Source organism: Ostrinia furnacalis, unplaced genomic scaffold, assembly GCF_004193835.3.
Source record: "Ostrinia furnacalis isolate ACB-3 unplaced genomic scaffold, ASM419383v2 OfSCF7574, whole genome shotgun sequence".
NCBI lineage: Eukaryota > Metazoa > Arthropoda > Insecta > Lepidoptera > Crambidae > Ostrinia > Ostrinia furnacalis.
This window is the reverse complement of record NW_021137813.1, coordinates 280506-305268: the sequence shown is the minus strand read 5'-3', so window position 1 is coordinate 305268 and position 24763 is coordinate 280506. Positions and strand designations below refer to the sequence as shown.

Here is a 24763-nt window from a genome sequence, read left to right as displayed (position 1 = left end):
CTCAATTCCGAAACCGGGTCCGATTTTATTGCTGTCCCTCAGAGATGAGCGGCGGCAGCGGGTCGGGCGGCGCGCTGCGGCCTCTACGCACGCGGCGACCGTTCACGCCGCGCGAGCCGCAGCGCACGCTGTTTGCCGAGCGCGCGCGTACGAAGGACCCGCGCCCGCCCAGCGCGTTTGAGTAAGTGCAAAGAACTACCGAACTATGTTCGTATACAGAACTATCCAATGTTCACCTAAAGAACTATGCAAAATTAAATTAGTTAGAAGTAGGGTAAACTGCCAGTCATTGGACACTTAAAGGAGTTATTGGATAGTTATTTATTGAATTAAAAATAGGATTTATATTTCAACATCTAAGAGATTCCGACTGATGGAGTTAAAAGGGCGTTAAGTTGTAATTTGCATTTGAAGGAATAAGTATTCATTCATTTTATGGACATTCAAAGGGCGTTTTGTCCAATGATTGGCAGCGCCCAATAACTGTCGGTTTACCCTACCTAAATGCCTTGTGGAAAACCGCAGAGTAAGCTCACGCAATCCGAATTTTGTTCGCGTTGTCGCGGAAAACTGTTGTTCGATAAAACGTTCGACATGACACGTTATCTCAGCTAATTTGTACTTTTGAAAACCTGTGAGCGATAGGTATCAACCAAACTTTTGGGTACTTTGTCGCAAGCTACAAATACTTATAGCGTAGTAAGCGCGCCGCGCTACTTATAAGGCCGCTGCGCACGTATCATTTTTCATCTTAGGTTTTATCGAAGGTGGTTTGGGCTCTAAATTGCTTTAATAGCGTCAACTAGTTTTCAACTCATATACGCGAATATTTAAAACTATGTCTTTTGTAACTCCCCGGTCCTCCCGCCCTCAGTCTCAAGTACCTCAGCTTGTCAGAGAACACAGAAGAGATGACCACCGCTGTGCTGGGAGCCCGCATTGCCAGCCTTGATGAAGAGGGACTAAACGGGATCCTACTTACTGAACCACAGAGCAATGGCAAGAAAAAAACCACGGTGAGAACTACAGAATACTTCGATAACTTCTAAAAGAGATCACGATAGAACGTTAAAGATTTTAAGACTCTACATTTTCCATTGAGAGAAAAGAAAGGACCTAATTAAAAACATCGTCTAACTAATTAAAAATGCTTATTAGCAGCTGAGGAATTTACAAGCAAAGACGATGCAGTCTGGCGATGGGTGGAGTGGTTTCACAAGACTTCCTCATCTTAGTGGGCGGGCCAAACCACTGCACCGCAGGAACACCACAGGGCATGTAAATGATGGTGAGTATTCTACTAATCTTTTTAGGCATTCTTACGATTTAATAAACCATCTTTTTATGAATGGATAGTGGATACCTATGCCAAAGAAAAAGAATGCCTAATTGACGAAACTATCACAGCTATAGCAGCAAAAAATAAAGTAGAGTAAGTAGTAACTTAAGAAAGGAAATTTTATATTGCGATGTTGTAGGATACTTTTATTTCAGAATTAAAAGCGGAGACAGAATTAGCGCATGCCATTTCAGTAACACGTCCATTAGGAGGAACTGATGGAGACCTTAATTTCGCTATGGCTCTAGACAGTAACACTTATAAATGTAAGTTTGGTAAACTTTTATTGCTAAAATAAGACTTTATAATTGGATAACTTGGTTTATTCCAAAATCCTGGATATTTTTTTTGTATTGCCTCTTAGGCCCGATTCGACCAAACTTTTGTCCGAGAATAACTCCTAGTATAACTGGCACATTGACAGTTTCAGTATGGGAAATATGTCAAAACTGACGATTTATTCTGAGATTAATATTGACTCTTGTTTGGTCGAATCCAACCTTAGTGTAGTGTCCACGGCATATTGTTTGACATTTTTTGTCTCTTACATGCAAGATGTTTCAGCCCTAGGCCCTGAAAGTAATGTGAAGAGGAAACAGTTTGCCGGCAACAAATCGGTGTCTTATGATGCTAGCCATAAAGCTGACCCATTGGGCGACTTAGCCGTCAAGCATTTAGCTGTGCAGTTGCCCAATACATCGGCGACGGATCTCGAAAGGTAACAAGTTTGTTTTAGTGGCTTATCTATGAAATACTCTTGTCTCTCGGTGTATCTTTTCTGGAATACTGAAATTCTGGACATAATAGCGATTTTAAAAGTTAATAAATTATGTTTATATAAATACTTTAGTTAAATCATAGAATTTCTGAAAAACTAGTATTTAAATCGGACTGGAAACAAAAAAGATACAAGTTTACAACTTTGTATGGAAATAGCTGCGCATGGTCGTCAAAAATATCACCCGCCCATAGTAACTTGTATGGGACTCTGCGTGTCGTTCTAATATGACCAATCACGTCATGAGATCTTTAACGTCTTAGGTATCTGATGAAATGTTTGTTAAAGAAAAACACTGATTGATTTGAAAGGCCACTGAAATGTGTGAAATTAATAAAACCTATATACTTAGTTACTATTTACAGCGCCAGCGTTCTTGAACTAGCAGAAGCACTGTCCGAACGCACTCAGCCAGTTGAAAGAACAGTCTTAATAATGGAAGCCTTGCAGAACGTCCTAGAGAAGTCACCTCCAGCCGGCAGTCTTAGAGAACTGGTTCTTAGGTCTTTGTACATGCACATTGATGCTGAGGACGAACGAATACTTGTAGCGATTGCAAGAGCTATGCTTACGGTAAGTATTTAAAATAAGAAGAAGAATTGATTTGCTTCAAGGAAAACAAACAGCTTAATTCATTATTTTTTTGTTTCTCCAGATGCGAGTGACAGGAGCCAATTTAGCGGCAGCAAGCAAATTGGTTTTCAAAATAGCAAGAAATGATAAGAATGATCATTTCTTTAGGAACACGAATTTACTTGGTAAGACTGCTCAATTATACAAGATGTTTTTATGGCTTAGGTACTCTGATTCTATTGAGCGATAAAATAAACTAGGCCACTAATAATAATGGGGTTGAAAATTGATCATAATAATAATAACTTTATAGTTAATGTCACCAACGACCTTGTACTGTATTGACGGCTTTTGATATAACGATATCAGAATGCCGATAAAATCTTTAATTAAAGCGATATGTTAGCTGAGTCGAGTTTAATTTTACCTGAAAATATGTGTATACTTTATGTAAAGCTATAAATACACCTAAATAAAACGTTGAATTCTCATTTGGATCAACAAAACCCTAAAGGACAGTGCCAGGGTCTGGACCAAGTGTTGCCCAGAATCAACCCATAGGGCATTTTGTTCCTCAGGCCTATACTAATGTGTAAACCGAAGCGCACTCAAATCTATCCCTGGAGTTAAGAGAAAAAAAGAGTTTAGTTTCGAATTATTTACATACAAAATATCATCGATGTATACGTACTACGCATAAGATTTCGCGATTTTGGCATTAAATAACACTCGCTATGTTGAACTTAACCATACTGCATCCGTACACATTACTTTAGTGCGATTTAGACATTCTTTATAAACGATCTAGCGCTGTTTTAATTGTTTGGTAAGTTGACAAAAATTATTTTTTTCCAAAATGAAGTAAGAAGTTTTAGTTATCTATCCTTGCAAATAGTCAATTTATTGGTGTATTACAATCGATTATTGAAGTTATTGTAAGCTAAAACTTCTTGCTCCATTTTGGAAATAATTAATTTCTGTCAACTAACCAAACTACTGCAACAGCGCTTGATTGCTTATAAAGAATGTCGAAGTCGTACTAAAGTAAGTTGTACGGATGCAGTTTGGTTAAGTTTAACCTAGTTTAACATAGCGAGTGTTATTTAATGCCACAATCGCGAAATCTTATACGTAGTACGTATACATCGATGATATTTTGTATGTAAATAATTCAAAACAAAACTCTTTTTTTCTCTCGACTCCAGGGACAGATTTCAGTGCGCTCCGGTTTATAAATTAGTATTGGCCTGAGGAACAAAATGCACTATGGTTTCATTCTGGGCAGCACTTGGTCCAACTTCCATACATGGATTGGCACTGTCCTTTACAACACGTCACACAAATTCGGTTTTCCTTTTTACAGTTAGGTTATGTTCATTTATGTTTCTCTTTAGAATTATTAGTCGAGGGTTGTGGCAGAGCTGATCCTCTGACAGAAGGCGAATGCTGCGTGTACGGCGCGGGAGCACTGCGCTTTCTAGCGTTAGAGCCCGGGCTTTGTGCGCTGGCGCATAAAGCTGGTGCCTTGCATTTGGCTGCTTTGCACCTGAAGATCGTCAATAATGCGGTGAGAACAACATAATTAGCAAAAATACTGCCTAATTAGTACTCTCATTCAAAATGCTATTGATGATGCTTGTGATTGTGTGAAATGATGATGAAATCATCCATATAAATACAACAGTGAAAGTCGTTCACACATGGCAGAACATATTCTAATAAAACGGTGCTGAATATTTTGTTATCCAATGGTCTTTTTCGCATTTTGTTTACAACATTGACAAACAAGAAAATTTTAAGAAAAAGAAGTATTATTTGAATTTCAATAAACTTTGATTTGATGGAATCCTCTCCTTGTATCCATTTAGAAAGCTGAAAATCCGCGGGCAGTTTCCGAACAATCAACACATGCACTGTACCAGCTGACTGGTGCTCTACGCAACCTAGCTGGAGCTGAAAAGGAGGCACGGGCGTTCGTCGCTAGTGGCGCCCTCGCAGAGCTGATCAACGCGCTGATGTATCATACTGACAGAGATGTGCTGACTAATGTCGCCCGGTGTCTAAGGTAATAAGACTAAATACTTAGTCGAACTATTTATTGATCGGATACCTACATAAATTAGACGAAATTGGTCGATCTCAAAATGGGCCTCTAGACGAAGTAACATTAATTTGTGACAGATTCGTATTCACGAGTTAAGTGTTTTTTTACGTGATTATATTGAAAGCAATCGACAATTCTGAAAATTTATCGTGTCACGTTACTTTATAAGTAGCTCATAAGGGCAGTCCTTGTGAAGCTGTTTGACAGAAAAAATTCTGCAACATTGCGTTTGTCTACAATTGCCTCTATAGATTTAATTCTTTCAGCGTCCTCTCAGCCGAAGAGTCGTGCTGTGCGTGGCTGTGCGCTTCTCACGTCGCTGCACGAGCTTGCGTGCGCGCACTAGCGGCGTGTGCTCCCCGCGCACCATTGGCCGTGAGACTTGCGTACACGTTAGGAAACATGGCCGCTGCCGACCGCCAGGCGAGAATCAATGTAAGCTTACAAGACCTAGGACGTGCCACGATATACTTAATCATTTTATCGATTTTAGTCGATACTTTCATAGTGTACTTAGTCATAATCGATATTAATACCACAATAAGCTTTTATCATGGGCCATGGCGTGAATCCTAGCTCAGCTGAACCTTAGTTATTTAATTTTTAGAGTTAAGAGTCGCATCTCAAACTAATTTGAAAATTATAAATAAGTAACTTGAAAAAATCGAACTGCCTAAGGCGGGAATTGAACCCACGACCTTCCGCTTGCCGGGCGACTGCTATTCCAACTGAGCTACTTAGACACTGGATGAAATGATTATAATTTTCAAATCAGCTGAACCTGTTTTATGGGTGCAGTCCTGTTAACTCCCCTGGTTGGCCCCCCCTTGGGGGGGGGACAACAGGACTGCACCGTTTTGGGTGTGGCAGAATTTACAGACAGAGATTCTTTGGGATTAGTCGAAGATTCACTGCAATGTTTCCATTCTAAATTCCCATTCAGATCTACAATGAAGAAGGCAGCGTGGACGTACTTCTGACGATCTTGGAGCTTTACACGAAACGAAACGACGATCTGCGAGACCCTGATTCTGATCCTGATCTACATCTAATAGGTAACACAAATGATTCCAAAGTTAAGTACCTACCCAAGTAACATTTTACTCCATTTAAGAGTTCACATTTAGTTCCAATGTGTACTTAAAGCATTAGTACAGTTCACTCGTGATGTATAAGCTGTATTATTGCAATTAATTACACCTATACCTGTCTAAGGGACTTATAGGAGTGTAGACTAGTGTAGAGTTATACTTTTATACGATTGTTGGTGTTATAATACTCTAACAACTATCCTTTAGTCAGCCGTCTGACTAAGAGCATTATAGGAGGGTAGAGATACGGCAACCGCTGTTTAACGGCCTACTTGTACGATGTTATAGAGCTAGCATTTTAATAGAACACACGTGGTCATTTATAAAGCCAAAGGCTGTTATGTTTACTTGTTTTAGACTGTTATACAGCTAGTAGCTGTAGTAGGACTTGTTTGTGTTAATAAAATAACCTTTTTTTACTATCTGTACAAAAGTGTTTCAATGGTTCGCATGTGCACTGTAGGCTGTTAAAAGGACTATATGTGTTGTCCATTAACATCAATAGCAGTTTATTTGTCCACAAGTACTACTCTTATTTGCTTTAAGCTGAACGCGCGCTACCAATCCAAGAGCATTGGAACGCGCGCTCTCCGTGGAACGCGCACACGCACGCGCCACTCGCGCAAGCACATGCGTATCACGCGGCCGCCGCGCTTGCAGCCTTCATTGGTAAGTTGATGACGTGTCTTTTATGGTTGATATTTAGTTTATTAGTGCCAATCCAAGAGCTTTTGAACGCGCGGTACCAATCCAAGACCTTTGGAACGCGCGCTACCAATCCAAGAGCATTGGAACGCGCGCTCTCCGTGGAACGCGCACACGCACGCGCCACTCGCGCAAGCACATGCGTATCACGCGGCCGCCGCGCTTGCAGCCTTCATTGGTAAGTTGATGACGTGTCTTTTATGGTTGATATTTAGTTTATTAGTGCCAATCCAAGAGCTTTTGAACGCGCGGTACCAATCCAAGACCTTTGGAACGCGCGCTACCAATCCAAGAGCATTGGAACGCGCGCTCTCCGTGGAACGCGCACACGCACGCGCCACTCGCGCAAGCTCATGCGTATCACGCGGCCGCCGCGCTCGCAGCCTTCATTGGTAAGTTGATGACGTGTTTTATGGTTGATATTTTTGTTTATTAGCGCGACGCTGCCAATCCAAGAGCTTTGGAACGCGCTCTACCAGTACAAGAGCTTTGGAATTCGCTCACCACTATATTATCCATGCAACATAATAACGCGCCGTGTTATGGAATGCGCACACGCACGCGCCGCTTGCGCAAGCTCATGCGTATCATGCGGCCGCCGCGCTTGCCGCTTTCATTGGTGAGTTGATGACGTGTCTTTTTGGTTGATATTTAGTTTATTAGCGCGACGCTGCCAATCCAAGAGCTTTGGCACGCGCGCTACCAATCCAAGACCTTTGGAACGCGCGCTACCAATCCAAGACCTTTGGAACGCGCGCTACCAATCCAAGAGCATTGGAACGCGCGCTCTCCGTGGAACGCGCACACGCACGCGCCACTCGCGCAAGCACATGCGTATCACGCGGCCGCCGCGCTCGCAGCCTTCATTGGTAAGTTGATGACGTGTCTTAAATATGGTTGATATTTTAGTTTATTAGCGCGACGCTGCCAATCCAATAGCTTTGGAACGCGACCTGCCAATCCAAGAGCTTTGGAACGCGCTCTACCAGTACAAGAGCTTTGGAATTCGCTCACCACTATATTATCCATGCAACATAATAACGCGCCGTGTTATGGAACGCGCACACGCACGCGCCGCTCGCTGAAGCTCATGCGTATCACGCGGCCGCCGCGCTTGCCGCTTTCATTGGTAAGTTGATGTATCTTTTACCCCTGATATTTTCTTTGGTACGTTCTGAAGCTCTCTGCAAACTCGGCGTGCGCGGTGCTACTGGAACTGGCACATGCGGCCGCCGCGCTTACTGCCTTGATTGGTGAGTCAGTCAGTTAAAGACGCCCAGTTCTAAATGAAAAATTAAATACACAAATTGTAAGTGCAAATGCAAACTGCAGGGCTACAGTACAAGAGATAACTACATACTGCAAAATGCGCGCTATACAAAGTAATGGTCGCTCGCTATGCTACTATTCTACTACGAATTGAGTACGTAGCTATAGGAGATAGGAGGTAGAGCTCGGCTAAGTGCACACTTTCAGTGTGGTAAGCTTGATTTCATAAAGAGAAGTAGGTAATTATTATTTAGGTGACTACTAAATACACACGTTACGTCTNTATAATTAATTACCGTAGTATAATTATAATGCCAATACAATATCAAAAACTGAAAATTGTAGATTTCCTCTCAGCCAGTTTTAAATATTTTAAAATGAATATCGCGTTTTTACAGAGGCGCGTAAATATTTTAGCTGTAAATATGTATACATTTCACGATAAAGTTGCATTCCCAATGGCATTAACATTATTAAGTATTTAAAACCCGTGTTATTATTTGCATAAATGATTATATTATCCGCCCGAGTTGTTTCCTCTTGGCACTCACGTACAAATACCAAACTAATATTAAAATGTGGAAATAATTTAGGACACACGTGAACTTTATGTAGCATTGGAGTACTTTTGTCGGACTTTATAACTTTGAAAGCTGTGCATTTAGCCACTTGTTACTCTTTATTGTCCTCACGTACGTTGTATGGTTCACACTGCGTCCCATATAGTGCCGTAAGTCAGCCTTAAGTACGATGTTACTATTTAAACTGCTATTATAATGCTATTATACTGCTAATGTACAGCCATAGTGAACTTAAAGCTGTCTAATTTGTGCCCAAACTGGTTCTATAAAAGCATTATAGCAAGCTATACAGCTCGTATACAGCTGACATACACAGCTTGTGGAGTACATGTGAACGACTATTGAACTCTTAAATGGAGTAAAATGTTACTTGGGTAGTTACTTACTTACTTCATTAAAAAGTATGAAGTTCGATTGATGATTTAAATAATTTTTTAGGCACTGATTTGGGTGGATCAGATGGTTCCAACGAAGACGTTCTAATAAAGGTAAGCAATATGGCTGAGTTGCACAGGAACTAGAAACACTAGTAGAAGTGCAGAGTGCTGATAGAATTAAGATTTAAAGAAAAAGAAGAGAGTGATGAGAGGTAGACCGTGTATTTTCAGAGAGAGAATTAAGTAAAGTGACAGATATTTAAACAAACAGTAAAAAAGTCACATTCAAATATAGCTATCAAAACATAGAATGTACGTACAGCCAGTTCTGGTTGCTTAAAAAGCAAGTTTTCACATGCACCAACTTACTACAACTACAACCGTAACTATAGCAATAACCGATGCTTTTTGTATGGAGTTTGACAAATTTATGACTTTTGTTAAAGTCAAAGTAAGATGGTGTCAGCATAATTAACTATTTGTTCATTCAATAAGAATAAGTTTGACATTTTAAGAAAGTGGTGTACAGGGACAGCAAACATCTTACCTACTTCTTTATTTATTAATTGATGATAGACAGTGCGAGTGGTAGCCAACCTGTGCCTGTGCGAGCGGGCGGGTCGGGGCCTCGCGGCGGAACACGCTGAACGCACCGTCAAAGCCTTGCTGGCTTGCCTCGAACTAGCCGAGAAACCTATGGAACAAGTGGTGAGTGACCATGATCATATTATTATCTGACGTTAAATTACTTTTTCTAAGAGAGCACAAATGGCCTCACTAGACAGATAGGGAGATAAAGCGCACCGTATGTAAACGCACGTCCAAAGCAGCCATTGAAAGTAAGGTCGTTATTTATTTTATTTAATAAACGGCGAACGGGCTAATAGCGAAGAGCTTCGACCAACATCTTAAGAAGCTCTCGCTAGATGGTTGGCTCAAGGGTCAGATTCAAAAGGCGGTGATCCTCAGCACGGCACGCATTGTCCGGAGGTTCCTCAGCCTGTGACCCTGACCACCGGTAGCTGGGCCCTGCTCCGCTACCAGCGGATTAACTATTTTTAAGAATTTTTTTTATAATGTATTTTTAGTTTTTTTTTATAATTTACATTGTAAAAAAAATATTAAAAATAAGAAGGAAATTGGATAAAGAGATAATAATAATAAATCTTTGGACAATTTCACACAGCGCCAGCTAGCCCCAAAGTAAGCAACTTAATGCTTGTGTTATGGGTGCTAGCTTAACGGATATACTACTTATATACTTTTTTTTTTAAATACATAAATATTATACATTGTCACACCCAGACCCGTCACAGAAATTAAAATTCATCATTTCAATTTCTGCCCGGCCGGGAATCGAACCCGGGACTTCTCGACATAGTAGTCCGTTCTGAACCACTACACCAAACGGCCGACATTATTTTATACTCCAATTTTAAACTAATAATATGAATAATACAGGTTTTTTAATGCTAGAGGTTTTACCCGGTTTCATACAGCCCCAAGAAGACGACGAAGAGCGCCCCAGCTGGATAGAGCGGCGCGAGGAGCTGGCCACCGCATCTCTGGCTACCCTCAACAATATTACCTTCTACAGAGAGCCACCTGACCCGCCTGATCCTCTGGACACCTTGCTGGATCAACTTTGCAAAGGTAGGTACATCCCATTGGATAGTCAGATAAAGCCTTTGCTAACAATTTTGGTCAAATATATTCAAATTACGTTCACGACGATCGGAAAGGTGTAACGTAACTAAAGACGAAAACAATTTAAATGCCCTTAAGATGTTTGTTCGAGATTTTGCACTTCGCCGGGAATCTGGTGGGCATATATATCTGGAGAATCCCACCAAATCCCGACCAATGGCATCTGGCAACGTCGTGATCCTGCAATGAAGACTTAATGACCTACTGATGATGGTGAATACAATGATGCATCATAGCATACTGTGTATCATATCAACAGTAAAATATCGGCGGAAAGCTGACTCCGGGCCCTCTGCGTTCGTATGATGCATGCTTACAGTGGATTCCTGTCAACAGTGACATGCAGACGGCTGGCGGGCTCAGGGCCTGCGGCGTGCGAGGCGGTGCGTGCCCTCGGGAATCTATCCCGGGACACGCGCTCAGCACAGCTCATCGTGCTCGAGGGCGCGCTAGACTTGCTCGTGCCATTCTTGGAGCATGGTAATTAAGTTACACCTGAACTGAAGTAAGAATGAATAAGGAATTGATTGTAAAAGAAGAAGAGCATAGAGCATGTACTTATTTTTTTATTTTTTATTTTAAATTATAAATGAAAAAGGGGATAACTAAAAGCTCCTTCTGGCTCTCTACCTGTTCTATTTGTTCTCAGGCTAATTCCTATCGATAGTTTCAGGCTTTGCTATTTGAAGAAAACAGTGCCATAATAAAAAACCGCCGATAAACCTTGAAATTGTATTGATAGTGCGCATGCAGTCATAGATGCTGTACAGTCGCCAATCCAACTATCTCTATCCCAATAGAACCTCCCTCAATTTAATTTTAAATCTTAAATCTCAAGGGTATGATGTTTATTTAATTCACGTCGAAAATGTTAACTACATCGATGTCATTTTTTTACGCAGTCGATATCGAATACGTTTGATATAAACTCATACTAAGCCCCCAGTAGTATGAAAAAGTCTGCTCCATCAATTCCTTCGCAGACGAAGCCAGCGTGCGTTGCGCTGCAGCAGGAGTTTTAGTCAACGTGTGCGGCGCCGGCAGCGAATGCGCGGACGCCGGCGCGCTAGCTGCACGTGCATTGGTAGCCGCAGCTGGCTGTGGAGACGCGGCGTGCGCAGCGCTACTTGCACGTGCGTTGTGGAACGCGCACACGCACGCGCCGCTTGCGCAAGCACATGCGTATCACGCGGCCGCCGCGCTCGCAGCCTTCATTGGTAAGTCGATGACGTGTCTTTTTGGTTGATATTTAGTTTATTAGTGCCAATCCAAGAGTTTATGAAACGCGTGCTGCCAATCCAAGAGCTTTGGCTCGCGCGCTACCAATCCAAGAGCATTGGAACGCGCGCTCTCCGTGGAACGCGCACACGCACGCGCCACTCGCGCAAGCACATGCGTATCACGCGGCCGCCGCGCTTGCAGCCTTCATTGGTAAGTTGATGACGTGTCTTTTATGGTTGATATTTAGTTTATTAGTGCCAATCCAAGAGCTTTTGAACGCGCGGTACCAATCCAAGACCTTTGGAACGCGCGCTACCAATCCAAGAGCATTGGAACGCGCGCTCTCCGTGGAACGCGCACACGCACGCGCCACTCGCGCAAGCACATGCGTATCACGCGGCCGCCGCGCTCGCAGCCTTCATTGGTAAGTTGATGACGTGTCTTAAATATGGTTGATATTTTAGTTTATTAGCGCGACGCTGCCAATCCAAGAGCTTTGGAACGCGACCTGCCAATCCAAGAGCTTTGGCACGCGCTCTACCAGTACAAGAGCTTTGGAATTCGCTCACCACTATATTATCCATGCAACATAATAACGCGCCGTGTTATGGAACGCGCACACGCACGCGCCGCTCGCTGAAGCTCATGCGTATCACGCGGCCGCCGCGCTTGCCGCTTTCATTGGTAAGTTGATGTATCTTTTACCCCTGATATTTTCTTTGGTACGTTCTGAAGCTCTCTGCAAACTCGGCGTGCGCGGTGCTACTGGAACTGGCACATGCGGCCGCCGCGCTTACTGCCTTGATTGGTGAGTCAGTCAGTTAAAGACGCCCAGTTCTAAATGAAAAATTAAATACACAAATTGTAAGTGCAAATGCAAACTGCAGGGCTACAGTACAAGAGATAACTACATACTGCAAAATGCGCGCTATACAAAGTAATGGTCGCTCGCTATGCTACTATTCTACTACGAATTGAGTACGTAGCTATAGGAGATAGGAGGTAGAGCTCGGCTAAGTGCACACTTTCAGTTTGGTAAGCTTGATTTCATAAAGAGAAGTAGGTAATTATTATTTAGGTGACTACTAAATACACACGTTACGTCTAAAAGGATTCAAGACTTAACCGATGCGGTCACTGCACTCACTGCCTTCATAATATGAATATACGCTACACTAAACTCGAACTCGGTGGTCTTGTACGATCTTTTTTACACGATAAAAACAAACGGTCATTGTCTTGTGTGTGACAGAGCACTTCGCGGGTCAAATTACCTACTAATTTACTGATGTTTAATTTGTTTCAGAGAAGTAATCTAATACAAATTAAAGAAACAACAAAAAAGGACTATAACTTATCGCTAGGAAGCAATCTCTTCCAACTCATAGCAATAGCAACTATTGAATACACGTTACATCCTTGACGAAGCGCTCCAGAAATGTTATTTTTACTTTATTTACTTAAATGCCAGGTTTTCAAACAAAAGTAAGACAAGACTCTACGTTACTCAATTACTATTCATGTTTTAAGCGTTAAATAGGTTACATACTATGAAGTAAACGACTGAAAATACTATTTCAGTATCATTATTTCTGCGAGGCAATCTATTTTTGTTTATCTATTGCAAGATTTGTTTATCTTTGAAACGTCATCGATCGACCGGGCGGTTACGTCAAAAAATGGCGGCGCTTTCGTATTACACCGCATCCTATTCGATTATTTCGGCGGAACTAGCATGTGACTCCGTGGCGCAACGGTAGCGCGTCTGACTCCAGATCAGAAGGTTGCGTGTTCAAATCACGTCGGGGTCAAAATATTCATTTTGGTTTTTTAATTTATTTTTACATATAGAATAAAAACGTGCATATTATTATTTCAAGTTCTCAAAAAATTTTGGTGTTAATTCTCCGTCTCTCTTTTGAAAGAGGCCGAAATAGTCTCATGTAGAGAAAGAAAAGTAAGCTTTGCGAGACCAAAATTAAGCGAAAAAACTGCATATAGTAGAGCTTCTTGGTTTTATGCAAAGGGATTTGACCAACAAAAAATAAAACTTTTACGTGTATTAATTAGTTTGTTTTTTCTACAACGATAGCTTTTGTTTCAGACGATGAATCTGTGTTCGCAGCGTGTGAGGCGACTCATTCGGGAGAGCGACGCTCGAGTGATCCCGCTCTATACAAGCACCATGTAATTATCATATTTACTTACTTTTTTGTGATATTTTGTGTGTGATTGTCATGTGTTTATGTTAGTAATAGAAATAAAGAATGACGCAGAGTTAAAATTTAGCTAATTAGAACTCTAGAAACTTTGTACTCTGTACTCGTATAAAAACATTAGTATTCGTATGTTTTTGAAAAGAGATTCTTAAATGAAAGTAATCCACACCGGGGAGGAGATATAGAGTCGACAAAACCAATGCCTTTGCTACAGATATGCTTAAATTGAAATTGACTTTGCACTACTTTTAGGGTGAAGAGAGCACGGGCCATAAAGTTTGACGTAAAGCGAAGTTTACTACACGACCAAATAATTTTACCAACCTATTTTAATCATTGTCTTCTACAGGTACATTTCGACGTCCACAACAATAACTGTGCTGACGATAAACCCAATGAAAAACTCTTCATCCGGGCTTACAGCTTGAACAATCCTTCGGAGGATGAAGACGGCGACCGCACCGGTTGCTCGGGGGAGGACCAGGGCTTCGAAGACGGCGAGGGGGAGGAGGAATGTGATTGTGATCCTTGCAGGAGGCTGTCTGCCTGGGAGGAGCTGGTCGGAGTGGCCATACCGTTGCTAGAGAAACTCCGACCGCCGAGGGCTGACGCGTCTGTTGGCACTGACTAAGATTTGGGAACCCTTCAAGTTAAGACACAATAGAAATGCGGTCTCATGCAACCACTTTAGAGTTCCACGAGTTAAGACCCCAAGTAGGCTGGTTAGAACTGAGACATGTAACTGCAACCTCGTTGGCGTGGGCATACTGTTGCTAGAGAAACTGCGACTGAAGATTAGTTAAGACCAAATAGGCTACTTTAGAAGTGAGATATTTATCTTTAACCTCGTTGGCGTGGTCATACAACTGCGAGAGGAAATACGGTCGCTTAGAGCTGACGCGTTTGGGGGCACTGACTAAGATTTGTTAATAAGACCCCAAGTAGGCTTAGAACTGAGACATATCTATATCTTGAGAAGTACCTATAATAGACAGACGTAAGTCTGCAAATGTAGATTTTCATGCCTATAAATAAAATTTTATTAAATTTTACGTAGGGTAGACCGGGGACAATAGTACCATTTTTTGGAAATTGTTCAATATTGAGAAATCTAATGAAATATAACTTATTCTGTTAGGATGCTGTAAAAACTAGACTCTTAAGCTACAAATTTAAGCATGCAGAGTTGAACTATTCTTTCGAATACTTAATGAAAAACCAATTTGAACTGAACTNAAAATAGTGACATTGTATGTGAAAACAAACAATACCATCCATTAAAGGCTCCAGACATCAGTATACAGCAGAATCAGCGCAATAAAAAAATTGCGCAATATTTTGTTGCAATTTCTTACAAAACTTGCGCGCAAAAAAAAAGCGCAAAAAAAAAAAGCAAATCTAGTATAAAAATCATCAAACTTCTAATGCTCGTAACTCAGTTCAGACTGAGTTTAGAGGTATACATGCCATAGTAAGTTTGGTTTATTACACTATTTTGTAATCAAAAAACAAAGTTTGGTCGATGGCCGCGCGAAAATAAAAAGACGCCACCTTCCATACAAAATCTGGCATTGCCATTAGTTAAACAACACAAAAAAACGACTAGTTATTCTTATTGCTAGAAAGCAATCTCTTCCAACTCATTGAACACACGTTACATCCTTGACGAAGCGATCCAGAAATGTTCTTCTTACATTATTTACTTGTGCCAGGTTTTCAAACAAAAGTAAGACAAGACTCTACATTACTCAATTACTATTCATGTTAAGCGTTAAATAGGTTACATACTATGAAGTAAACGACTGAAAATACTATTTCAGTATCATTATTTCTGCAAGGCAATCTATTTTTGTTTATCTATTGCAAGATTTGTTTATCTTTGAAACGTCATCGATCGACCGGGCGGTTACGTCAAAAAATGGCGGCGCTTTCGTATTACACCGCATCCTATTCGACTATTTCGGCGCAACTAGCATGTGACTCCGTGGCGCAACGGTAGCGCGTCTGACTCCAGATCAGAAGGTTGCGTGTTCAAATCACGTCGGGGTCAAAATATTCATTTTGGTTTTTTAATTTATTTTTACATAGAGAATAAAAACGTGCATATTATTATTTCAAGTTCTCAAAAAATTTTGGTGTTAATTCTCCGTCTCTCTTTTGAAAGAGGCCGAAATAGTCTCATGCAGAGAAAGAAAAGTAAGCTTTGTGAGACCAAAATTAAGCGAAAAAACTGCATATAGTAGAGCTTCTTGGTTTTATGCAAAGGGATTTGACCAACAAAAAATAAAACTTTTACGTGTATTAATTAGTTTGTTTTCTCTACAACGATAGCTTTTGTTTCAGACGATGAGTCCGTGTTCGCAGCGTGTGAGGCGACTCATTCGGGAGAGCGACGCTCGAGTGATCCCGCTCTATACAAGCACCATGTAATTATCATATTAACTTACTTTTCTGTAATATTTTGTGTGTGATTGTCATGTGTTTACGTTAGTAAAAGTAATAAAGTAGCATAAGTAGTTAAATAACTAATAAATATAGCTCTAGAAACTTTACTGTGTTTAAAAACTAAACGTATTTTGTTTTAAGAAAAAATGTTCTTACAGTAATTCAGACCGGGCACGCATTGTAGAGTCGATAAAACCAATGCATTTATGCCACAGATACTTAATGCATTTATAAATTGAAATTATCACTTTGCTCTACCCACATACTTTTATAATAAAGTTTTGCTCGTAGATTCGTAGTCGACGTAGGGTAAAGCACGGGCCAGAGCACACTTAAAGCGAAGTTTACTACACAATCAAATGATTTTACCTACCAATTTGACAATTCTCTTCCACAGGTACAATTCGATGTCCACAACAATAACTGTGGCGACGATAAACCCAATCAAAAACTCTTCATCCGAGCTTACAGCTTGAACAATCCTTCGGAGGATGAAGACGGCGACCGGACCGGTTGCTCGGGGGAGGACCAGGGCTTCGAAGACGGCGAGGGGGAGGAGGAATGTGATTGTGATCCTTGCAGGAGGCTGTCAGCCTGGGAGGAGCTGGTCGGAGTGGCCATACCGTTGCTAGAGAAACTCCGACCGCCGAGGGCTGACGCGTCTGTTGGCACTGACTAAGATTTGGTAGCCCTTCAAGTACCAGCGAATCGAGACAATATAAATAAATTGTTACCGCCGCGGTCTCATGCGAACACCTAGGGTTTCACGAGATAAAACCCCAAGTGGGCTGTTTAGAGCTGGGATATTTATAAAACTTCGTTAGAATGCCCATACCGTTGCTAGAGAAACTGCGGACGCCTAGAGCTGACGCGTCTGTGGGCACGGACTAAGATTTGGTAGCCCTTCGAGTACCAGCCAATCGATACACAATAAAAATGTCTCGGTGCGGTCTCATGCGACCACCTAGGTCCCCAGGGGACCCCAAATAGGCTGCTTTAGAACTGAGATATTTTGTAACCTCGTTGGATGGCGTGGCCATACCGCTGCTAGAGAAACTCCGGTCGTGTAGAGCTGAATCGTCTGTGAAATTAACATTTGTTAAGTCCCTAAGTAGGCTGCTTAGAATTGAGATATTTATCTGTAACTTCATTGGCGTGCCCATTACCATTGCTGGAGAAACTGCGGCTGCCTAAAGCTGAGCTGAAGCGACTGTGGGCACTGACTAAGATTAGTTATGACCCCAAGTAGGATTAGAACTGAGACATTTATCTTGAGAAGTATAATACACAGACAGACGTAAGTCTGCAAATGTAGATTTTCATGCCTATGAATAAAATTTTATTAAATTTTTCGTACGGTTAAAAGTAGTCATAGGAATTCTTTGGCACTCTTTTAAATAACTGTACTTATTAGTACCTACTTTAATTGCTTCATTTATAATTATGTAATTATGCATTTAATCATCGAATTCTTATTAAAGATTATCATGTACATTATCTGTGTGAGCTGTTTATTAATAGGCCTTACTAGTATTATGCAATTTTAATTGTAAATAGGTAATTTACATATTATTTTTGTTGTTGAATCATATGTATTTATGGTCAAATACTTTCTTTGTTAAAATTATATGATCATGTGTAATGAAATAAACATTTGTACCTACGATATATTTTTTTATTTCATAGTCATTTTACCTATTTTGCGAAATAATCAAAATGGAATAGGTAGACCGTAATTTTAGCTATAGCATGGCACTTGGCAGGCTAAGCACTGACTATATCACTCGTGGGTGGTTTAAAAATTGTTTGCACTTTTTAGGAGTCTCTCTTATAACTATTAAAAGTTTTTTCTATGCTATTATGATCCCGTTCACCGAAAAGGTGGTGTACTTATGTCATGTTTACTCAGCAGTGGAAGTGACGGAAGTAGGAGGCTGGCGGATGAAGCGACACGACACGTCGGTTTGGCAACTCGAGTGGCGCAAGCGCAGTATCGGCTAATACGAGCCTGCGCCGGACCTTCGCGCCTCATGCCTGGCTCTACAGGCTGATCATATTCTAGCTATTGAGGTGATTTATTAAAAATTTACATTGGTAAATATCTCATAAGGCTTTTTACTGAGGAAACGAAAATTAATATGATAATAGGATAATTCCCTTTATAATTTTAGAAGCATATTAATTTGGATAAAGTCATCACAAAAAACATGAATGAGTGTTTTACTTCCTAATAATGCGACTCTACTTCCTAAAGGTCTTATGTAGGTGGCGAGTTAATTTGGTCAATAATATTTTTAGCAATTTGGGGTAGGTATTTTCATAGACGATTTTAGATGATAAGAAACGAAAAAGTCAAGAATTTCTCGGAAGTACCTACTACTTCTACCAACTAAACTACACGATTTGCTAACCGTTTTTCGTATTCTGATATTAAAGGATATGAAAACTAGATTTTATAAATTAGGTGTTTTTTTTTGAGTGTGTGAATAACAAAATGCATCAGCCTGTATCTGCGAGCGGAACCCAGTTTTGTTATAAGATACTCCTTGCGGCCTAGACCGCGCCAATCAGTGGCAGCCTACTGATAGGACCGCATCTAGTCACACAGGTGTCTCATCCAAACTCTATCAACATATCGAAATCTAAAATATAGGTAAGTAAATTATTAACAAAACTTTCTTTTCCTTTACGTAAGTTTACTATAGATTTTTTGACGTAAGTGCAAAAGTATTTTTTGATGAATCAGTTTATTTCTCAGACGTTTTGATCTTTTAAAATTACCTAATTCAAATTAACCACTTTTTACATTGGAATTCGTCATTTAGATAAGTCATTCATCACTTAATATTTAATTAATGAACTAATTTAATCCGGCGCCAAAGTACTGGAATTGACAGGTGGATCTTAATAAAGGCTAATTAATGATGATTTTAAGTATAAGAACGCGCAATTTCGCAATCACATAAGGCGCCAGCTAATGTGCACATTTCCTAATCACCTACAACTCAACAGCATTCCTGTTCCTCTAATGGGTGCTAGTTTAGAACCTTCTTTATTCGAGAGCATATTTCTGCTCAGTTATTCCAGTGGCAGTGACAATGGAGTGCAGACGACACGTGGCGACGCTCTGGGTTCTGTGCCTGCTAGGGAACGCGTTCTGTGTGCCAGCTGGTGAAAGAAGAAGGCGAGGCTACGCCGAAAATGAACTTGACTTTCCGAAGGAATCAGCCGTGCCTGAGGGGAGTAGTGATTCGGTAAGTTTTAATTTTTTATATTGTTTTACTCACACTGATGTGACTCTAGCTGCTAGAGTCACATCAGTGTGAGTAAAACATTTTATTTAAATCCTCATGCTAGAGTCTAGCATGAGGATATAAATTTCAAACGCGGATAAAAACGATAGAGAAAGATAAATATTACCATTGAAGTAAAATAACCAAACGAAAACCTTTCAGGAATGTTTTCAACTTATGAATCGATATCTTTCCAATGCACCAACCACGCTCGTGCCAACCCTGTTAGTCAAAGCCTTTAATCCCTTACTTCAGGTTATCCCTTACTTCTGTCGTTTATCTTATCTCATTGAAGATCCGATATATTTTTTTGAATTTTCCTGGAACTACTTTTAACACTCACTACTTGGTTGGACTTAGCAATAGATGCAGTGGTAGAGTCAAGAGGTAATTACCTACACAGTTATTCTGTCAAAAGGAAATTAAACGGAAATCCAATGACCAAATGCGAAACTTTTAGACATATTCGGTAATGCGTGTAATCATGGAAGATATTTCCCCGGAATTTGACTGCATTAAAGTGTACTTGGCAGCAACCAGTTTTTGCATGTTAAACTTTATTGCGAAAGAACCGCTTTTCGCTTTGGCATAACGAGTACTTAACAAGTGCTATTAAATTTAACAGTGACACTGTACGCTCGAATGCATACGCTACGATACTTAGCGGGCATACCTACTCAACCGTATGTAATAGTAGTAGAGGTTACATAGGTAGAAATGACTTTATCATCCTAAGTAAGTAAACACTGTAACACCAACAATAATGTACGACTAAAAATTTTACCCATTACCATTGAGTAGTATCGACTCCCGAGGGAGGATATCAATAAGAAAAGTTACTGTCACGACTTTAATCAAAGTACGAGTAGGTACCTACAATAGTTATAGAACAATATTTTTCAAGAGGAAATCAGAAGAAAAATATTGATGCTAATAATTGTCATTGAAATAATCTAGGAGTCAACAGCACTCCCGACCCGTGGTCCTACCGCTATGTCGAACTTTTTGCACCACGTGGAAGCAGCTTACTCCTTACTTTTATTAACCAATGATCACTTATCTTCCCAGTTGTCAAAATCACCCGAGGACGTGTCTCCTCCACCTTCCACCAGCACGCTGGATCCCTTCGACGACGACGATGATGACGACGACGCCGTGTTCAGCGAGCCCATGCAAACTTCCTCCACTGGAGGCAGCAACATTCTGAGTCTGCTGCGGCTGGCTGGAGCCCTGTTCCCTAGTTCTAGTGGGGCCACTGTAAGTTTTTAAAACTTTACAACAGCAACCCAATTTTCTAACTTTTTTGATTGGGTCCGATTAAATACGCTTTTATTTCTGGTCTTTTTGAGGTTCGTCGCGTACTTTTACCTACTTTCACCTTCACACCTTAGCTTCACACAGACACAGCACATTACTATGGTGGCTCTTATATTTTCCAAAAACGGTAAACGGTATTTTTATTTTAATTATTTTACGGTTTTTAATGCACATTGCACAATACACAAATAATAATGCACATGTTTTTGTGTGTGAGTGCACCTAGCAAATGGAAAATGTTGGAGACTTCACATTGTTTTGAGTGAGCACGTAAAGAAATACATGCACCTGCATTAATTGAGGTAAGTAAAATCCATATCAATTTAATTAACTAACAATAACTACTTTTTAATTACTTCAAGTTATTATTAAGCGATATGTACTATAAAATTTGACACTTTTTTCTTAAATTGCAGCCATTTCTACGAAACATAATGCGAGAAATACTGGCATACAACCAAGGCCACCTAATCCTTCGGCGTAGCGTTAAAGACAATGAAATTGAGATTGACGAAATAAAGGGTTTAAAACCGCCCCCTTTCCAACGCCAAGAGACCGAAGAGGACAGCCAAGAAGACAGTTCGGATAGCGAAGACTCAAATGGTGATGATGATTCCAACGGTGATGACGACAATGGTGATGAAGAACGGAATAAAGGAGAGGAAGAGAGTTTAGAGAATGGTGATGACAATTCAAAGGCGTCGGACCAAGAGCCTGATGACGATGATTTCTCAGACGAACCTCCTGAAGGAGACGGTCAGGGTGGAGGTATTTTGGGATTATTGGCGTCTTTGAGTGGAGATGTAAGTTTTCTATGAAGGCCTAAACCTAATGTTAATTTGTTAAAAAAACAGTCTTTACTTACGTGATAATAATATTTTTTCAGGAAGACGGTCAGTCTGATCTGGGATCTCTTTTGGCTACAGTTAGTGGTATAGTTGTAAACCTCAGCGTAAGTAAAGTTTTACTGGAGAAAATGAAGTAGGCTATTAAATTATTTAGGAAATCCAATTTACTTTGATGATTTCAGGGTGATGGAATTGACATCAATGCACTTATTGCATCTGGTCTAGGACTTTTCGTTGGATTACTGGTAAGTAGAGCGTTTAGTACGACGTTTTTAACGCGATTTTGAAACACAAATATAATATTATAAATAATGTGTTTACAGTCTGAAGGTGAAGAAAACCCCGGAGCTGTGATCGCAAGCTATCTCCTGACATCTCTTGATACGCTCACCGGCGGTGGAGCTGTATGCCTTCTATTTCTTTAATAATTTTAAAAATTTTGACCGCTTCTATAATTTTGATTGCTCTTTCTAAAATGCTCGAACCGTTCATCATCCGATCAAATCATTATTGTTTACATATTTCACTTTCAGCAAAACAATGGAGCTTTCTTCGGAAATCTAGTATCAAAACTAGTAAAAGGCACGAGCGCGGTACGTTTGCTTTTTAGTGTTTATAATTATGAAATACATTAACAAAAATATTAAATTGATGAAATATGTGAGAAATTTTACGATGTAGTTAAATACACTTATTATTTCAGAGTTTGATATACACGTAAGTGTATGTACGAGTGTAAACTCGTAATAAGATAGTACCTAAGTAAATAATATATTTCTCAACGGCGCCAGAGATTCAAATAATATGAGTTTTCAGGCCGGAGACCCAGACGCGAGTTCCGAAGAAGGAGGCGGCATGCAAATGGCGGACTCCGCTGGCTTCTTCCTCAGTCTCGTGATGTCTCTGCTCGGAGACATGTCCAAGAGTAGCTCGGGGGGCAGCTCCCATCCCTGGAGGAGATACCTTGATAAGCGGAACTTGAGATTCGAACAGAATATGAAACGTTGAAGTCCGCCTTTTTAGTTTAGTTTCACCTTTTTAGAGAAATACTACGGGGGCTTTGTGGTTAAATGTGCCCAGTGTCATAATGCTCATTGATTTAATTTCGTAAAATGTACAAATGTAGATAGGTTTGTGTTATGATGTCATAAAATAAAATGTTCAAAATATCTTTTATGTTTATAACTTTTATGATTTTATCATAGGATTTATGTTGGTAAGATTAATTTATTTCCTCTACGTGTGTTTTAATTTTGTTTATTTTATTCATTCTTATTTCAGTACTTGAAAACACCGTCTTTCTAGCTATTCAGATTCATCCCTCTTCAATTCGTAACCAGATTATTATTTTGTGCCACCACTTTAACTTTCTTTTTAAATTTTCCGAATTTAAGTTTTTTTCCACGCACGTTTTCATCTAGTTTCTGCACCAATATCACGAAAAATATACGGCTTTTAACAATAGTGTTTTCTTCAGCAGACTCGCAACGACCAGCAACCACCCTCGTCTCCGATTTGGACCCTGAAGATGGACATCCTGCGCGCCTTCCTCCAGTTCGCTACCAACATCATGGGGCAAGCCTCAGCAAGCTCTAGCAATGCCATCACCACGTAGGAATAGAAATAGACTAACCAATAATAAATAAAAGCTGGTCGTTTCAAATAAGATATTAGCTAGTAAGCTTATAGATATTTAAGAACAGACCATTAATAGCCACTTATAGAAATTGGGAGGGACGATATTTGTGAAGAAAGCCATAATAAAACTTTGGCTCCTTTTTAGGGCTCCGTACCTCAAAAGGAAAAACGGAACCCTTATATTTTAGTAGAATGGCTGGTTGGATTTGTTCTACCACTAAGTGCCATGGTAATCAAATAAAACAGCCATATTTTTGTATTTAGATAATTTATTCTTAAACATAATGTCATGTAAGATAATAAAAATCGAAATAAAGTTTGTGGTTTCACTTAAAATCCTATAGCCTCTTCTCGCCAACTGTTGTGATGACCATTTCATTGACCTGAAAAAATCATTTATGTAGTGTTTGATAGGTACTCTATTGGTATCCGATGCCCTAATAACACTTAAGTCGTGTATGAACCATATTAACTCTAAAAGTTTTCAATTTAGATACAGGTAGGTACTTACTAAAAAGTTTCTCCTACCTAAATAAAGATCATTTTCAGGATATTTAGCGAGTTACTTCTTCTACTCGCCAATAAAGATACGCGTAATGCGTAGGTATACGCATACCCGCATAAAGTTAATTCATATTACATTGGAACGTGGGAACTAAGTATGTATGTGAAGCGTTTCACTTTCAAAAGCAGAATAATGACACATTACCAGCATTAATGCGATAGTGTAGACTGAGACATTTTAGTGATGTAGGTAAGAGTAGGCGCACACCGTTGATTTTTAGTTTGTGCCCGATTAATTTGTATGAAGAATCGGCTAAATCGTATCGGCGTAGTGTGCGCACTACCATACATGCCCATACTGATCAACTGCCCGACTAAACTATAGGCCGACGAAAAATCAACGGTGTGCGCCTACTCTAAGTCGTTTTCTAGGACAAAAGTGCTATTTCACCCTATTTCCACCTTTTGTTTGCTGAAAAGTACCACTTACATTGACAGAAGGCGGCGTGGCCAGCACATAGGCGACGGCATCTGCCACATCTTCTGGTCGCATCTTGGGCAGAGGGTTCCCTTCGCCGATCATGGCTGTGTCCACCAACCCCGGGGAAATACTCTGAACTANTTCCTTCTTACGATCCAAACTCCAACACACACGTCACCACTAGCATGCAGGCGTGTGATATGAGGTAAAATTGCACAGCCTGCAGGCCGTACGTTTAGACCACTTTCCACGGCCAGCCAATTGTTCCCGCTA

At 40.3% G+C, this 24763-nt stretch overlaps 2 protein-coding genes, 1 long non-coding RNA gene and 2 other non-coding genes across 7 annotated transcripts; 4 read left to right on the top strand and 1 right to left on the bottom strand.

Annotated features, from left to right (window-relative positions):
• The first annotated feature begins 44 nt into the window (after positions 1–44).
• Positions 45–18043, top strand: LOC114365214 (armadillo repeat-containing protein 2). Of its 2 annotated transcripts, XM_028321749.1 has the most exons (19): positions 45–181; positions 875–1016; positions 1162–1288; positions 1495–1605; positions 1904–2057; positions 2483–2690; positions 2773–2875; positions 4085–4257; positions 4559–4755; positions 5061–5229; positions 5738–5849; positions 8879–8928; positions 9394–9525; positions 10317–10470; positions 10861–11004; positions 11508–11741; positions 13850–13932; positions 14314–14596; positions 17090–18043. In XM_028321749.1, exons 1-18 carry the CDS (start codon positions 45–47, stop codon positions 14593–14595), a joined length of 2712 nt encoding a protein of 903 aa, XP_028177550.1. In that variant the 3' UTR covers position 14596; positions 17090–18043. The 2 variants fall into 2 exon arrangements, with proteins under 2 accessions (XP_028177550.1, XP_028177551.1); XM_028321750.1 differs by lacking the exon at positions 14314–14596 and having other exon boundaries at positions 16807–18043.
• On the top strand, positions 13485–13556 carry TRNAW-CCA (transfer RNA tryptophan (anticodon CCA)). The gene has a single exon. It is a non-coding gene; the product is annotated as a tRNA-Trp (tRNA).
• On the top strand, positions 15943–16014 carry TRNAW-CCA (transfer RNA tryptophan (anticodon CCA)). The gene has a single exon. It is a non-coding gene; the product is annotated as a tRNA-Trp (tRNA).
• Positions 18044–18981: 938 nt separating the features above from the next.
• LOC114365217 (dentin sialophosphoprotein) lies at positions 18982–22890 on the top strand. 2 transcript variants are annotated; one of them, XM_028321752.1, is made up of 9 exons: positions 18982–19062; positions 19488–19663; positions 20771–20959; positions 21436–21822; positions 21906–21971; positions 22050–22112; positions 22191–22271; positions 22401–22460; positions 22684–22890. In XM_028321752.1, exons 2-9 carry the CDS (start codon positions 19508–19510, stop codon positions 22873–22875), a joined length of 1194 nt encoding a protein of 397 aa, XP_028177553.1. In that variant the 5' UTR covers positions 18982–19062; positions 19488–19507; the 3' UTR covers positions 22876–22890. The 2 variants fall into 2 exon arrangements, with proteins under 2 accessions (XP_028177553.1, XP_028177554.1); XM_028321753.1 differs by having other exon boundaries at positions 19003–19019.
• A 766-nt stretch (positions 22891–23656) lies between these two features.
• Positions 23657–24623, bottom strand: LOC114365218 (uncharacterized). Its single transcript, XR_003656913.1, has 2 exons — positions 24500–24623; positions 23657–23888 (listed from the first exon to the last, which is right to left on the bottom strand). It is a non-coding gene; the product is annotated as an uncharacterized LOC114365218 (long non-coding RNA).
• Positions 24624–24763: the final 140 nt, after the last annotated feature.